This window comes from Ceratotherium simum, chromosome 3 (genome assembly GCF_057802395.1).
Source record: "Ceratotherium simum simum isolate JZ-2026a chromosome 3, ASM5780239v1, whole genome shotgun sequence".
Lineage (NCBI taxonomy): Eukaryota > Metazoa > Chordata > Mammalia > Perissodactyla > Rhinocerotidae > Ceratotherium > Ceratotherium simum.
The window spans coordinates 94,144,569-94,162,706 of NC_141902.1; the positions used below are offsets into that span (position 1 = coordinate 94,144,569).

The 18,138-nt window shown below is 41.9% G+C and overlaps 1 protein-coding gene across 1 annotated transcript in view; it reads right to left on the reverse strand.

The window, feature by feature from the left end:
• SEC11A (SEC11 homolog A, signal peptidase complex subunit) overlaps positions 1 to 17,760 on the reverse strand; it is a 46,680-nt gene extending 28,920 nt beyond the window's left edge. Inside the window, exon 1 of the mRNA XM_004431978.3 lies at positions 17,434 to 17,760. Within this exon, the coding sequence (XP_004432035.1) occupies positions 17,434 to 17,484 (51 nt within the window). The 5' untranslated portion in view covers positions 17,485 to 17,760. The remainder of the gene's footprint in view (positions 1 to 17,433) is intronic.
• Between the last annotated feature and the right edge of the window lie 378 nt (positions 17,761 to 18,138).

Sequence of the window (18,138 nt, forward strand, 5' to 3'; positions counted from 1 at the left end):
AAGGAAATTACCAAACACACAAAGGAATAAAGAGCACTGGAGACAGTATATGTTGGTAAGTACAAAATATATTTTTTCTTCTTTGAAAAAAGAATTAAACATAATTGGCTACTTAAAGCAAAAATAACAACAAAGTATTGTGGTAACATGTGTAGAAGTAAAAGGTATGACAACAGCACAAGGGCCAAGAGAGGGGAAATGGAAATATATTATTGCAATGTTCTCTTGGTATACATGAAGTTGTGTAACAACTTGAAGGTAAGTTAAAAACACATGTATTAAACCTTAAAGCAATCTAAATAAATAAATAAGGTATATCAAACAAGCTAACAAAGGAAATAAACTAGAAACATAAAAAAACACTCAACTAATCCAAAATAAAATGGGAAAAGAGGAATCGGGAACAAAAAACAAATGTGAGAAATAAAAAACAAAGACAGGGGGCCAGCCCGGTGGCATACTAGTTAAGTTCGGCACGCTCTGCTTCAGTGGCCCAAGTTCACGGGTTCGGATCCCAGGCACGGACCTACATGACTCATCAGCCGTGCTGAGGCAGTGACCCACATCAAAAATACAGAAGACTGACAAAGATGTTAGCTTAGGGCTAATCTCCCTCAAGCAAAAAAAAAAAAAAAAAAAGAGGAAGATTAGTAACAGATGTTAGCTCAGGGCGAATCTTCCTCACCAAAAAACAAAACAAAACAAAGATGGTAGATTTACACACAACCATATTAATAATCACATAAAATTTAAATGACCTAAATACTACACTTAGAAGGTAAATACTGTCCAATTGGAAAAAAAGATGCCCAATTATACATTGCCTACAAAAAATGCACTTTAAATATAGACACAAATATGGTAAAAGTAAGAAGATAGAAAAACACATCTTGCTAACATTAAGCAAAAGAAAACTGAAGACAGACAGACAGATGAATGGAGTAGCTACATTAATATCACACAAAGTAGATTTCACAGCAAATAATACTACCAGGGATACCAAGGGTCATTTTATAATGATAAAGAAGTGAGTTCAGGGGCCGGCCCGGTGGCACAAGCAGTTAAGTGCGCGCGCTCCGCTGCGGCGGCCCGGGGTTCGCTGGTTCGGATCCCGGGCGCGCACCGACGCACTGCTTGGCAAGCCATGCTGTGGCGGCGTCCCATATAAAGTGGAGGAAGATGGGCACAGATGTTAGCCCAGGGCCGTCTTCCTCAGCAAAAAAAAAAAAAAAAAAAAAGAGGAGGATTGGCAGATGTTAGCTCAGGGCTGATCTCCTCACAAAAAAAAAAAAAAAAAAGAAGTGAGTTCACTATGAGGACAAAAACCTAAACGTTTATGCAACAAGTTAGCTTCAAAATACAGGAAGCAAATACTGACAGAACTGCAAAAGAAATAGACAAATTCACAGGTATAGTCAGAAATTTCAAAACCCCTCTCTCAATAATTGAGAGAGCAAGAAGACAGAAAATCAATAAGGATAGAGAAGTTTTGAACATTACCAAACAATTTGACCTAATTGATATTTACAGAACATTCTGCCCAACAACAGTAGATACACACTTCTTTTAAGTACACACAGAACGTCAACCAAGATAGACCATATCCAAGACCACAAAAGAAGTCTTAATAAATAGAAAAGGATTTGAATTATGCGAAGTGTATTCTCCAATCACAATCGAATGAAAATACAAATTAGTAATGAAAGATACCTGAAAAATCCTCCAAATATTTAGAAATCAAATACACTTCTAAATAATTGTGGTAAAAGAAGAAATCAAACAAGAAATTAGAAAGTATTTTGAATTGAATAAAAATGAAATACAACATATCATAATTTGTGGTATGCACCTAAAGTAGTATGCAGAGGGGATTTTATAGCAGTAAAGGCCTATATTAAGAAAAAACGAAAGGTCTCAAATTATATGTTGTATTTTTGTTTACACTCAGTTTAAAATATTTTGTAATTTCCCTTGTGAGTCTCCTTTGACCCATGGGTTATTTAGAAAGGCACTGTTTAATTTCCAAATATTTGCAGATTTCCTAAATTAAGCTTCCATCTTTTTTTTCCCCCCAAAGCCCCAGTAGATAGTTGTACGTCATAGTTGCACAACCTTCCAGCCGCTGTATGTGGGACACGGCCCCAGCACGGCCGGAGAAGCGCCACATCGGTGCACACCCGGGATCTGAACCCGGGCCACAAGCAGCGGAGCGTGCGCACTTAACCGCTAAGCCACCGGGCCAGCCCTAAGCTTCCATCTTGAAACACTTGAAAAAGCAAATGAAACACAAAGTAACTTACGGAAAGAAAATACTAAAAGTAAGAGGAGAAATAAATGAAACAGAAGACAAGAAAACAATAAAGAAAATCAATCCAACCAGAAGTGGGTTCTTTGAGAAGATCAATTAGCCAGACTAATCAGGAAAAAAAAAAAGAGAGAAGATGAATTATGAATATCAGGAAGGAATGAGAGAGGTGACATCACTAGAGTAATACAAAGTAATTTGTATTAATATACAAATATTAAAAGGATAAGTATTATGAATACCTTTATACCAATGTATTACCAATTCCTTAAAAGACACAAGCTACCAAAGCTCACTGAAAAAGAAATAGATAACTTGAATAGACCTATACCTATTAAAGAAATTGAATTTATGGTTTAAAACCTTCCCACAAAGAAAAATTCCAGGCTCAGATGGCATTCACTGGTGAATTCTACCAAGTATCTAATGAAAAAATCATAACAATTCTATGCCACCTCCTCCAGAAAACTGCAGAAGAGGGAATACTTCCCAACTTATTCTATGAGGCCAGCATGACTGATACCCAAACCAGACCAAGATGTTACAAGAAAACTACTGAACAGTATCATAGATATAAAAATTATTTGCAACATTTTAGCAAGTGAGATCCAACAATATATATATCATGACCAAATAGGATTTATCCCAGGATAAAAAGTTGGAGACTTCAATAACTCCTTCTCAACAGCTGATGGAACGAATGAGAAAATCAGCAAGGATATAAAAAACTTGAACACTATCAGCCAACTAAACATCTATAGAACATTCCACCCAACACAGCGGAATACACATTCTTTTCAAACACACATGAAACATTCTCCAGAGATAGGCTCTAGGCAAACAAAAAAGGGCCTCATAAGGCTGTATCATACAAACTATGTTCTCCAATCCACAGTGGAATTAAATTAGAAATCAGCACTGGAAAGAAATTTGGAAAATCCACAAATCTTTGGATTTAAACATTTTTCTAAATAACCAATAGGTCAAAGAGGAATCACAAGGGAAATTACAAAATATTTTGAACTGAGTGTAGAGAAAAATGCAACATATCAAAATTTACAGAATGTAGCTAAAGCACTGCTTAGAGGGCAATTTATAGCTTTAAATACATATATTAGAAAAGAAATTTCAGGGCCAGCCCCGTGGCTCAATGGTTAAGTACGCGTGCTCCGCTGCTGGCGGCCTGGGTTCAGATCCCAGGCGCGCACCGACACACCGCTTCTCTGGCCATGCTGAGGCCGTGTCCCACGTACAGCAACTAGAAGGATGTGCAGCTATGACATACAACTATCTACTGGGGCTTTGGGGGAAAATAAATAAATAAATAAAATTATTTAAAAAAAAAAAGAAATTTCAATGTTATAAACCAATGTTACTGCCATAGAAAAAAGAAAAAAAAAAAAGAAAAGAAAGATCTTAAATCAATAACCCAAGATTCTGCTTTAAGAAAATAGAAAAATAGCAAACTAAACACAAAGCAACCACGGAAAGAAATAAAGTTTAGAGCAGAAATGAATGAAACAGAAAACAGATAAACAACAGAAAAAAAATCAACAAAAATCAAATTCATAGAGACAGCAAGTAGAATGGTAGTTGCCATGGGCTGGTGCGGGGCGGGGGAGAATGGGGAGTTTTTAATGGATACAGAGTTTTAATTTTCTAAGATGAAGAGTCCTGGAGACTGGTTGCACAACAACATAAATGTAGTTACCACTACTGAACGCTACACTTAAAAATGGTTAAGATAGTAAATTTTATGTGTATTTTACCACAATTTTTTTAAATTACGCTAAATGAAAGCAGCCAGCTGCAAAAGACTACATTTTGTATGATTCTGTTTATATAAACCATTCAGTAAAGGTAAATCACAGAGACAAAGCAGATTAGTAGTTGCCTGGGGCTGCAAGTGCGAAGAGGCATTGACTGTAAAAGAATACGAAGGATCTTTCTGGGATGATGGAAATGTTCCTAAACCAGACTGTGGTGATGGTTGCACAACTCTATAAATTTACTAAAAACCATGAATTATACACTTAAAATGCGTGAATTTTATAAATTATAGCTCAATAAAGCTGTTTAAAAAAAAAAAAGCACACGCACACAAAAATAATACAAGAAAACAGAGTAGGAAAGGCCTTGGAGTAAGGGAGGTCTTTTTAACTGACCTGAAATCCAGAAGTCATGAAGAAAAGATGGGTAAATTTGACTACCAAAACAAAATAAAAAAGCAAACAATAACCCCAAAATCCCACAACTGTGCATGGCAAATTATACTATAAGCTAAGCCAAAAGACAAGTGATAAACTGGGAGAAAATATTTACCATATATATAACAAAAGACTAATCTTCCTATAAGGAGCTCCTAGAAATCAATAAGGAAATAACAATCCAAAAGGAAAATAGGCAAAGGATTATAAACTGTTAGTTCATGGAAAACGAAATAAAAACTCCAAAATCACAAGAAAATATCCTCAACCAAACTTACAATTAGGGAAATGCAAAGTAAAACCTGTCCTGAGATACCACTTTTCACTTATTAGAATGGCAAAAATCTAAAAGTCTGAAAACACACAATGCTGGCAATGCTGGCTATCGGATAAAGTTACTTTCATTTTCTTATTTTTGAACAATGTAAATATATTACCTATTTAAACTTCATCAAAAAGGAGGAATGAGTCCACAAACCTATTTTCAACTACATTATTTGTCTTTCTGAGGCATTTGGCACTTGACTAAGTTTCTTATAACTCTCTCATCACTTGGTTTCTAGTCACCTGCCTCAGACCCTGTCCTCTTCTCTGACGTCCCCAAGTGTTCTAGGATTCCAACCTTTGCCCTTTCCTCTTCCCATTCTGCATACAATCTTGTCTATTCATGGTTTCAATTGCAACATACATGCTGATGACACTCAAATCTCTATCTCCATACCAGACCAATTATATCCAATTGGTAAGTATATCCAGTTACGTACTGAAAATTACCTAGATGTTACACAGACACCTTAAATTCAACATGTCCAAGGCTGAACTCAATCTTTCTCCTCAAATCTCTTCCTCCTTCCAGTCTCTATTTTAGTGATTAGCACCACCAACCATCCAAGTCCTCTAGATTTTACCTCCCCAACATCTCTCACATCTATCCCACTGGCTTTATTCCTGTGGCTATGGCCTTAATTCAGGTCTCATCTCCTCTCACCCAGACTATTAAATAATCTCACAGTCCTACCTCTAGACTTGAGACCTCTAATTCATCTGCCTATATATCATTTTTATAAAGTGAAAATAAAATTATTGTACTGTCTGCTCAAAATTCTTTCTCACTACCTATAGGATAAAGTCTGAACTGCTCAGTATACAAGGCCTTCTGCGATCTGGCCCCTGCTGCCCTCTCCAACCACATGTCTTGCTACAAGTGATATTCCAGGCTCATAATCATAGAGATAATTTGGCTTGTAATGCAGTGTACCAGTTTCTTAACAATGCTACTGGGAGGGCCAGCCCCGTGGTGTAGCGGTTAAGTTCGTGTGCTCCGCTTCAGCGGCTTGGGGTTAGCAGGTTCAGATCCTGGACGTGCACCAATGCACCACTTATCAAGCCATGCTGTGGCAGCGTCCCATATAAGTAGAGGAAGATGGGCACAGATGTTAGCCAAGGGCCAATCTTTCTCAGCAAAAAGAAGAGGATTGGCAATGGATGTTAACTCAGGGCTAATCTTCCTCACCAAAAAAAAAAAAAAAAAAAAGGCTACTGGGGCCGACCCTGTGGCCTAGTGGTTAAGTTCGGCGTGCTCCACTTTGGTGGTGTGGGTTTACGGGTTCGGATCCTGGGTGCAGACCTACACCACTTGTCAGCCATGGCAACCCGCGTACAAAATAGAAGAGGATTGGCACAGAGGTTAGCTCAGGGCTAATCTTCCTCAAGCAAAAAAAGAGGAATACTGGCAACAGATGTTAGCTCAGGGCAAATCTTCCTCAGCAGAAAAAAAATAATAATAATAATGCTACTACATGGAGCAATAACTACATAAAATCCATAACCAATCAGAACTAAAAGTTACACATTCTTAATAAGTCTGGATGATGAAAATAAAGGGTTAGGTACCCTGTCTTAGTAAGACAATCATCAGCTTATCGCAATGCCAACTTAAAAGAGGCTCATTCCATGGCCCGGCCCCATGGCTTAGCGGTTAAGTGCGCACGCTCCACTGCTGGCGGCCCAGGTTCAGATGCCGCGCGCGCACCGACGCACTGCTTCTCTGGCCATGCTGAGGCCGCTTCCCACATACAGCAACTAGAAGGATGTGCAGCTATGACATACAACTATCTACTGGGGCTTTGGGGGGAAAAACAAATAAGTAAAATTATAAAAAAAAAAAAAAGAGGCTCATTCCACGTATTTCTGAGAGTTTCCTTTCCCTGAGGACCCCTGAAGCAAGAGGAATAAGACCATCAGAAGCACTATGCTTTGGTGGCAGGGCCTACTAAGAGGGTTGTATCACCTCTAGATCTTTCTATCATAATCCAGTCGGTAGGGATCTTGATTGGCCCTCCATTCCACAGAGTAAACTTGTTCACTATATTGATGATATCATGCTGAGTGGACTTGGTGGTCGAACCTTGTGACTCAGACACCTTGGTAAAACACATACATGGCCAGAGTGTGCAAAATAAATCCCACAAAAATTCTGATCCCAGTGAAAATTCTTGGGGTCCAGTGGTCCTAGTCATGTTAAAACATCTCTTCTAAGACAAAGGATAAGTTGCTGCTTCTGATTCCTGCTACAACTAAGAAACTTAAAGCCTAGTGAGCCTCTTTGGATTTTGAAAGAAATGTATACTTTATTTGGGTGTGCTACTGCAATCTATTTATCTAGTAAATCAATTTTGAGCCAGTTTTTTTTTTTAATAATTTTATTTATTCATTTATTTTTTCCCCCAAAGCCCCAGTAGATAGTTGTACGTCATAGCTGCACATCCTTCTAGTTGCTGTATGTGGGACACGGCCTCAGCATGGCCAGAGAAGTGGTGCATCGGTGCGCACCCGGGATCCGAACCCAGGCCGCCAGCAGCGGAGCGCACGCACTTAACCGCTAAGCCATGGGGCCGGCCCAATTTTGAGCCAGTTTTGAGTAGGGTTCTACAACAGGTCCAAGCTGACATGAAACCTATTCTATCACTTGTGCCATAAGACCCATAAGATCTCATGGTGACTGAAGTATTTGTGACAGATGGGGAGCCTCTAGCAGTCCTCTATAGGTGAATGGCTGCACAAACCTTTGGATTTGGGGGCAAAGCTATGCTATCCTTTAGGGAACTACTCTCCTCTTGAGTAATAGCTTCTAGCTTGCTACTGAGCTCGAGTAGAGACTAAACACTTGACCATGGGTCACCAAGTTACCATATGACCTGAACTCCCTAGCATGAACCGGATGCTGCCAGATCCACCAAGTCATAAAGTTGGGCATTCACAGCAGTACTCTATCATCAAGTGGATGTGATATATACAAGACTGAGCTCAAGCAGGTCCTGAAGACACAAGTAAGTTGTATGAACAAGTGACTCAGATACTCATGACTCCTACTCATGCTACATTGCTTCCTCTCTCGTCTTGCACCTATCGCCTCATGAGAGTTCCCTATGACCGGCAGACTAAGGGAGACTTCAGGCCTGGTTTTTAGATAGTTCTACATAAACCATCTAGTACCAACTGAAAGTAGACAGCTGAGGCATTACATCCCCATTCAGGGCTGACCATTAAGGATTGTCATGAAGGGAAATCCTCCTAATGGGCAGAACTTTAAGTGATACAACAGTTGTTCCTCTTGCCTGGAGAGAGGGCCATAGGTGTGGATTTACACTGATTCAAGAGTGACTAGCAGTTTGGTTGGATGGCCAGGGACTTGGAAGGGACATCACTGGAAAGTTGAAGACAAGAGGTTTGGGGAAGAGGTACACGAATAGAGAGCTCTCCAAGTAGGTATATAGAATGTGAAGATTATTTGTGTCCCATAAAAATGGTCACCAAAGGGGGCCGGCCCGGTGGCGCAAGCGGTTAAGTGCACGCGCTCCACTGCAGCGGCCCAGGGTTCGCCAGTTCGGATCCCGGGTGCGCACCAACGCACTGCCTGGCAAGCCATGCTGTGGCGGCATCCCATATAAAATGGAGAAAGATGTTAGCCCAGGGCCAGTCTTCCTCAGCAAAAAAAGAGGAGGATTGGCAGATGTTAGCACAGGGCTGATCTCCTCACTAACTAACTAACTAACTAAATAAAAATGGTCACCAAAGAATTACCTCAGCAGAGGAGTATCTTAATAATTGGATGGATAAAATTACCTGTTCTGTGGATGTCAATCAGCCTCTTTCCCCAGTCATCCCTGTCTTGCCCAATGGACTCATGATAAAAGTCAAGCCAAGATGAAGGTTAGCAACATATCTTTCACTCGCCAAAACCAATATGGTTCTAACCAATGACAGGTGCCTAGTCTGCCAACTGCAAAGACCAACAATGATAGTGGATCACTTCCATCACGGAAGGGGCAGCAATTTCTTCTTACTAGAATAGACTCTAGATATGGATCTGTCTTCCTTGCCCTTGGTATTTCTGTCAAAAAACCATCCATACACTTACAGAATGCCTTATTCTTCATCATGGTATTCCGTATAACATTGCTTCTGATCAGGAAACTTACTTTATGGGTAATTAAAGCACAGAAGTGGGCACATGGTCATGGAACTCACTGGTCTTACTCTGTCCCCCATCATTTTGAAATGGCTGGCCTGAAAGAACAGTAGGCCAGTTATCAATTTATTGTCTCTCAGCTCCAGATCCATCCTTCTTTGTGTTACTAGAGCCGAATCCTATAAACAAATTGCCCTTGTCCCACTGGCTCAATGATGTTAGATTTTATTAATAAAAGGTGCTGAAGGGCCGGCCCTGTGGCTTGGTGGTTAGGTGCGCGCGCTGCGATGCTGGTGGCCCGGGTTTGGATCCCGGGTGCGCATCGAGGCACCACTTCTCCGTCCATCCTGAGGCCGAGTCCCACATACAGCAACTAGAAGGATGTGCAGCTATGACATACAACTATCTACTGGGGCTGTGGGGGGAAAAAATAAAATAAATAAAATCTTTAAAAAAAAAAAAACAAAAAAAACAAAAAAAAGGTGCTGAAGGGCCACTGCAAGGTGATGGAGGGAGGAAGGGGCTTCTTTTCCTGGTTCTGTGTTTTTATTTCACACACTAGTTAATGAATCTGTGTGCGGGAGGTCTGGTAGTGCTCACCTCAGTGACCATCACAGACTGGCTCCTGCCCACACACACTCTGGTAAATTTCTCAGCCTCCCAGCAGGCCACTTATATGGACAAGCTCACTGCTCTGGCAAATGTCACTACCATGACAGGTTGCATGTTCCTGTGGTGGCTATACCCTCTCCAAAGAGGTCTGAATCTCAGGCTTGGGAAGTGGGTTGGAAGAAGGTGTTTTCTTAGTTCTTTCCTTGTTCCTTCTCCCTCATCCTAGAGGGTAGTAGCTATTTTCTGCATATGCTACTTCTGAACCCCTTAAGAATCCTCTTTTACTCATTTTAGTAGTTAACCATCTTTTACTAGCTAAAATTCTTTACATTGACTTTTTCCCTGTTCTATTGGTGTGGTTTCTAAGTTCTGAGCGATACAAATGGCCTTTTGAGGACAGCTATGGCACCAGGTGGGCTCCAGCAACAATTTGTGGGGCTGGAATAATGTCTAATGCTCTCCAGTATGTGGTATATGCTCTGAATCAGCAACCAATATATGGGGTTATTTCTTCTATAGGTAGGATTCACTAGTCTGGAATTAAAGGGTGGGAATGGGAGTGACTCCTCTCACTGTTACCCCTAATAATCCACTAATGAAATTTTTGCTTCTCACCCTCACAACTTTGGGTTCTGCTGGTTTAGAAGTTTTCATTCCCAAAGGAGATAGCCTTCCATCAGGGGACACAATGGTTCCATTAAACTGGAAATTAAGACTGCCTCCTGGCCACTTTGGGCTCCTCGTGCCAGTGAACCAAAATGCAGAAAACAGGGGGCTATTTATTGGCAAAAATGACTGATCTTGACCATCAGAGAAAAACAGCGCTGTTAATACACAATGAGGGAAGTGAACACAACTAGAATGTAGAGAATCCTCTGAGGCCTCTCTTAGTACTCCCATGTCCTGTGATAAAAGTTAGTGAAAACTACAAGAATCCAATTCAGGCGGGACTACTCACGACATTAACCGTTTAGTAATGAAGGTTTGGGTCACTCCACTATGACCATCTCAGGTTCTTGCTGAGGGCAGAAGGAATATGCAACGGTTAACAGAAGAAAGAATATAGCTATGACCATGTGACCAACTACAGAAACAAAGGATAGGTGCATATTAGACAGAAGCATAATTTTGCTTTTATCTTTATTGGAAAAGTTTAATATGATTAAGAGGGTGTATAGATACCAAGTTGACAAAAGGTAACCTATAGTAGTCTTGTACTTTGCCAACTTGGCTAAGCTATAATTGGATCTCCCCAAACTCCTTCTCTATACGGTTCTGGGTTAGAGCTGGCCAAGAAGAGAAACTTGCCCAAGATCTAGAAGGTGAAAGGGAAGTAGCTGCTATTATGCTGAGGTCACTGTGGTTAGACGTAGTGCGAGACAGACATTAAGGGCTGGGCAGAATTCAGTTTGTCCTTGCTCTCCCCTGCTCCACACCCAGCTCCTCTGGCTGACTAACAGAGACGAGATATAGAGGCAACAGTCTTCCAGACTTCATCTCCTCTCCTTTGGTGTGGCTCCACTCCATCAGCCAGACGTGGAATCCTGCCCCAGATTCCATGGCAAGTTTGGATTTGCCTACCCGTAACAGTGCTTCAGTAGAGCTGGTTAGTGACGTTTCTCTGATTCTCCATCTCTCAGTTTTAGACTCTTACTTATCCAGCTTCTCCCACAACTGTGTAAGATCTTATTCCTATAACAAATCCCTTACTTCCATAATATTCACAGTGGTTCTGCTTCCTAGACTAAACCCTGACCGATAAACCATGTTTTCCAGACAAAGCTTTCTGTCCCTGTGGACATCTTCTGTGTTTGGATACTATAGCTCACCTCTTTCCTTGAAGTCAGAAAAGACAATTCTTTTGAAGAAGAGTTATAATCACAATTTCTGCTTAAGCGGAGCTCATCTTTATTGTTGTAGGCTTGTGCCATCTGGCTGTGGGAATGAATAATCACGCTTGTCTTTATGTTCATGGAGAGAATATTATGAAAAAAAAAAAAAACATGAAGTATCTAGGAACTGTAGCAAGTGAAAGCCTTCAGTCCTTACTATGGTCCTGTATTCTAGATTTCGCTCAAAGTTACATAGGATAAAGAATGATTTCTGGATGCTCAAGAATATACCCACTGGGACGGCCCCGTGGTGTAGCGGTTAAGTGTGCGCACTCCGCTGCTGGCGGCCTAGGTTTGGATCCCAGGCACGCACCGACGTACCGCTTGTCAGGCCATGCTGTGGCGGCGTCCCACATAAAGTGGAGGAAGATGGGTACGGATGTTAGCTCAGGGCCAGTCTTCCTCAGCAAAAAGAGGAGGATTGGCATGGATTTTAGCTCAGGGCTGATCTTCCTCACAAAAAAAAAAAAACACCCACTGATAGTAAGTGCAATTTATAACATAATTTTACTAGTGATTTCCTTGTGTAGGTAATGGAGACTGATGTTAGTATTCCAACATTGAAACTCGACAATTCATTACTGAATGTTGACACCCTGCCAGTGATAAAGATTTTCCTGATTCTAAACGAGACCAGATTAATTTTCAATAATCAAAAGAAGTAATGGATCTGTCCTCTGTGCTATATACACCTCCCATTTGCTGCATACTTACTCAGATTAGGTCCAAGTCTAAGAAAAATCTCCTAGGTTTCCGTGCACTTCACTAGAGGGCCAATTCTTAAGGAAAAAAAAAAGTTTCCAAAGATACCCAGAATTCAATCAGATATCAGTACAACAGCCATTAAGGGTTAAGTGATCCTAAGAGATAGGAAGATATAAAAAGAATGAAGGATTCTGCCAAGTCCTAAGGTCTTTAGATTTAGGCAGGAAGACATGCAGATAATTAAAATCCAAAGAAATGCAAAATTCAATCAAGTAATGTAAGAGGCCTAAGGAGGAGCTAATAAGCAAATTCTGTGAAAGTCAGATTAGTCCCATCAAGGCTCAAACATGGATCCAGTCACATCCTGGCCAATATCCTCTGGTCATTAAGAATTCTCAGCAAGCTGGGGCTGTAGTGGTTAAGTGCGCGTGCTCCACTGCTGGCGGCCCCAGTTCGGATCCCGTGCGCGCACCGAAGTGCTTGTCAGGCCATGCTGTGGCAGCGTGCCATATAAAGTGGAGGGAGATGGGCATGGGTGTTAGCCCAGGGCCAGTACTCCTCAGCAAAAAGAGGAGGGTTGGCAGATGTTAGCTCAGGGCTGATCTTCCTCACAAAAAAAAAAAAAAAAAGAATTCTCAGCAAGCAGAAAAGACAACCCCAAAAATTGCATGTGAAAATAACATAAAAATTAATTGGGATGGGATGACATACTTATTTTCTTAGTGAGCAAACATCTTTTGACCTCAGGAAAATTTATAATTAAGAACAGAAATGCTTAAAGGAAATTATGTATAGTGTTAATATTTTTATGTTAAGGACTCTGGGCATATTTGGTATTTTAAGCATTTGTAAAATTTAAGAGAATTTGGCCTATTAAAGTAATAGGTCAGGTTTGTATTTGTAATTCCAACTTAAAATATATAATCAATTGTTGTAGATTTATTATTTAATCAGAGAGTTTACTATTTATACAGTGTTGAAACATTTGAGACCCAGATTAAGAAGACCCAGATTTAGAAAAATTATATAACTATGCAGTGATGTTTGTTGAATTATCGACATTCTTAAAAAGGAAATTTTTTAAATTTATAATTTAAATGTAATGTTTTTAAGATGTTTAAGTTTGTAAAGTAGCCCAAATATTCAAAGGCCCTTAAAACTGACAGTTAACATTTGCTAGATTTTAAACAGGATAAGATCTATAAACCGAATCTAAAAGCTTAGGAACTTAGTTTTAAAATTTTAGCTTTTACAAATCGAATATTATTTTTTTAAATTAAAGAAAATTCTAAATAGGCTTTTCTGTACACGCAGGCCATCTCAACGGGCATCAAAAAATGAACCTACAGGCCAGCACCGTGGTGTAGTGGTTAAGTGCGTGCACTCTGCTGCTGGCGGCCCGGGTTCGGATCCCGGGCGCGCACTGACGTGCCGCTTGTCAGGCCATGCTGTGGCGGCGCCCCACATAAAGTGGAGGAAGATGGGGACGGATGTTAGCTCAGGGCCAGTCTTCCTCAGCAAAAAGAGGAAGGTTGGCCTGGATGTTAGCTCAGGGCTGATCTTCCTCACAAAAAAAAAAAAAAAAAATGAACCAACAACCAGTGGTGTGCTGGAGTCAACTTTCTAAATTTTCAGAAATTTTGCAAGCTGGTTGTTAAACACAGTGTTATTAAAAATTGGTGCAGGGGCTGGCCCAGTGGCACAAGCAGTTAAGTGTGTGTGCTCCGCTGCGGAGGCCCGGGGTTCGCCAGTTCGGATCCCAAACGCGCACTGATGCACCACTTGTCAGGCCATGCTGTGGTGGCGTCCCATATAAAGTGGAGGAAGATGGGCATAGATATTAGCCTAGGGCCAGTCTTCCTCAGCAAAAAGAGGAGGATTGCAGATGTTAGCTCAGGGCCGATCTTCCTCATGAAAAAAAAAATTTGGTGTTGTTACCAAGACAAAAAACAACAAATGTTGGAGAGGGTGTGGAGAAACAGAAACCCTCATACACAGCTGGTGGGAATGCAAACTGGTGCAGCCTCTATGGAAAACGGTATGGAGATTCCTCAAAGAATTAAAAATAGAGATGCCCTAAGATCCAGCCATCCCACTAGTGGGAATCTATCCAACGAACCTGAAATCAACAATCCAAAGAGACTTATGCACCCCTATGTTCATTGCAGCATTATTCACCATAGCCAAGAAGTGGAAGCAACCTAAGTGTCCCTCGACTGACGACTGGATCAAGAAAATGTGGTACATATATACAATGGAATACTACTCAGCCATAAAAAAGACAGAATCGTCCCATTTGCAACAACATGGATGGGCCTGGAGGGTATTATGTTAAGTGAAGTAAGCCAGAAAGAGAAAGACAAACACTGTATGATCTCATTCATATGTGGAATATAAACCAACACATGGACAGAGAAAACTGTATTGTGGTTACCAGGGGCAATGGGGGTGGGGGGTGGGCACAAGGGGTGAAGAGAGACATATATATGGTGATGGACAAACAAAAATGTACAACCCAAAATTTCACAATGTTAAAAACTATTAAAACATCAATTTAAAAAAAAATTGGTGCTGTTAAATTAAAGACTAAAGTAAAAAATATTATAAACTCATCAGTTCCTAATTATTTTACTACATTTCACTATTATCTATGTTCTTGAGGTTACTTCTTTTATTTCATCTATAAAGTGGAAATTACAGTTGCATGCTACCACATCTCCTCCTACTTCCATATTCACTGATGTCATGTTAGTAGCCTGAGATTAGTCATGCTGGGCGTATTTACACCACAGAAATGGGCAAACTACAAATTGGGGCTTCATGGATTAAGAAGAGCCTTAGGAAAACAGTGATCTGCTACTCCAGTAAAGGAGCCACACTCCAAAGGGGAGAAGACAAATAAAATAGTACATAACAGCTAAAAGGACTTTAGAGATCACCTAATATTCTAGGGCAGTCCACAAAGACTGAGAAAGAATGCAAGGGGAGTTCTGAAGACAGTTAAGTACACAAGGTTTGAACAGAACAATGTTCATAGAGACAATGACATGAAATAGGCAGGAAAAGTAAACTGGGACAAGACTGAAACAGCGAGAAATGGCAGACTGTAAAATGATTAGGACTTACTGTAAATGCCATTCTAAGGGGTTTAGGCTTTAACCTACAAGGCAATGGAAACTACTGAAGGTTTGAGGGCAGAGAAACAGATTAATCTGGCAAGGGGGTGTACAGGATGCAGTGAAGGCAGTGAAAAACCTTATTTTTGAAAATTACGAAGTAGACCAAAAAAAATTCCATTACATATAATAAACTAAAGTCTTGAGTAAGGCGTTAAAAATCAATTAAAACTCAAAGCTCAAAAGAACACATACTCTGTAATTCCATTTATATAAAATGCAAACCCATCTATACTGACAAAAAGCAAATCAGTGTTTGTTGGGTGCTAGAGGAGAGGTGAACTACAAAGGAGCACAAGGGATCTTGTGGGTGACAGAAACGTTCTGTATCTTGATTGTGATAGGTGTATTTAAAACTGTAGAAACTTATCAAACTGTACGGTTTAAATGGATGAGGTTTATTGTGTTAAAGTATTCCTCTATGAACCTAACAAGAAAAAAAAACAATTACAACTCAAACAAATTAATCAGACATTTGATGCTATGTAGTTAGGTATAAATGGAAAAATGCAAATGACCGCAATTTTAGAGGAGTACAACCAAACTTCTAATTTCCCTCTTTTCATTTGATTAGCTCAGTAACTACAGTCACTGTCAATTCTTTTTCCCAGACATTATGTACAGGTAAAATCTCATTTCATAACTTTTCCTCACCCCATCCCCATGCTTTCCAATCCCTCCCATCCCTTCCTAACAACCTCTGGGAGGTTGCTCATTTTCTTCATCTGTACATAACAGATGAAGGAAATGAATAACATTACCTACCTCACACAGAGCAAGAGCTCAAAATAGTTACTGTTTTGCCTTAGTCATTTTCTACACATTTATGCTCCTTGAAGGTAAAGTCTGTCTTATTCATCTGTGCATTTCTCTCATTGTACGTAGCATAGAGTACAATAAATAGTAGGCCCAACATAAGTATTTCTTCAGAGAAATGTCTATGGCACCTAGAAACTCAGATATGGATGAAAAAGACAACACTATACAACAAGTGAGAATCTGAAGTGTTATCATAAAGACATAAACATTTTGTGCAACTTGAAAAGAGCGATCAATTATGAACGAAGGAATTAGGAAACATGTCTAAGAGAAGATGACACTGAGCAACCTAAAGTCTGAAGGGGATAAGGGGAGGATGCATATCTACTTCCCTAAATGGTAATTATAAATTAGCGCAAACTACAAGTCCAAGAGAAAAATCTTTCACAGTGACATAAGGATAATTCTTAACAGCTAAATACTATAAAAAGGCCGGAGGCAAGCAAAACTAGATTCTAGAGACACACTTGGTGCAGAAGACAAAAAGGAGCAACCTTTCCCAATAGCGAAATAATTACAACAGTATTCCCAGTAGCACTTGGCATGCGATCTAGAAGTTCAAGACAAAGCAAGGTCTGAAAACAAAACGAGATCTAAATTTCAAGATCCCTGTGCCACTAATATTGGGCAGCATACCCAAGGATTCTGAGGGCTGCCACCTTCATGCCAAGTGGACTCAAGGGCAAGTACAGTAACTGTTCCGACTCTGAACTCAGAGGTGGTCCAAGGAAAACCCGGTGCAGTCCGCTGGGGCCCAGCTATCTTAGAAGGGTTGCGACGGGCTGAAAGAGCAAAACGGCTTTTGTGGGGCCTACAACTGCCTTCCCGAGCATCCCCGAAGCCAGAGCAGCAGGGAACCGCTAGATCCAGTCGCCGGCATCCACCCGGAGTCACTGCGATTGGAGAAACCATGAGTCTGCCGCCTTACCAAGTCTAAAACAATAAGCAACCCCAACTCCCGCTTACCAAGCGCCCTCGGGTTTCCCTTTGCTCCCCCGCCCCACTGGGAGGAATGGGACAGGAAGACCTGGCTCCCTGCTCCGCCCCTAGCAGGCCCCGAATCAGCCAGAGGCTAAAACAGGGGGCGGACAAAGCGACCTCTGGCCACAGACTCCACAAAGAGATGGAATGATCCAGGCGTCAGACTCGTCAGGCCCTCGCAAGGGGCCCAGAGCTAGGCCGACCCCGCAGGGCCAGCGTCGAAGGGATAAGGGGACCTGGGGAAACAGTGGGCGGCCGACCTCACCTGCCGCTTGTTCATCCGCCGCACATCGTCCAAAAAGTCTAGAGACAGCATGGCGGGGCCAGCGAGGGGAACGCCGGCAGGAGACTGGGCGCGGCGTTGACCAACAAGCGGAACGGCTAGCGCACCGGCCGAGCTCACACTGGACAGGACCCCGCGGCGCCCGCTCTTCCGCTTCCGGGGCGGGAACCGGTGCGGCCCCTCCCCTTCGCGGCGGAGAGCACACAAAGGCACTCGCGACCCTCCTAAGGGGCCTCCCGGCTTGGCCCTGCTGTACAGCGGCTCTCCTACTCCTGACCTCGCCTGCTGAGAAACAGCCGAAGTCCACTCGCCCCGCTCCGCCCCGCGGCCCTCATGGGGCGGCGACTTGGGGTCAGTCGGGAGGCCGCCCTGCAGGCTCAGGAGGCGGGCCCTCGTGCACGCCTGGCCAATAGGAAGCGAGTCCCCGGCGTCTGGGGGCAGACGCGGCCCCTGAGTGGCCGGCGCGTTCAGCCCCGGCCGCGAGTCTGGGTGTGGCGCTGGATGTGTCGCCGGGCCGCCCCGTCTCTGCTGGGGCGGGTCTCCCGCGCTGCAGGAAGCTGGCGGCTGGGGGTGGTTTCAATAATGGCTTTTCGCGTAAGGGTGGAGGATGTGAGAGATTTTCAAAGCACTGCCTGAACCTCTCAGGAGCTTAAGGAACCCTTAGTTGGAGTGAAAACAACTCGGTTA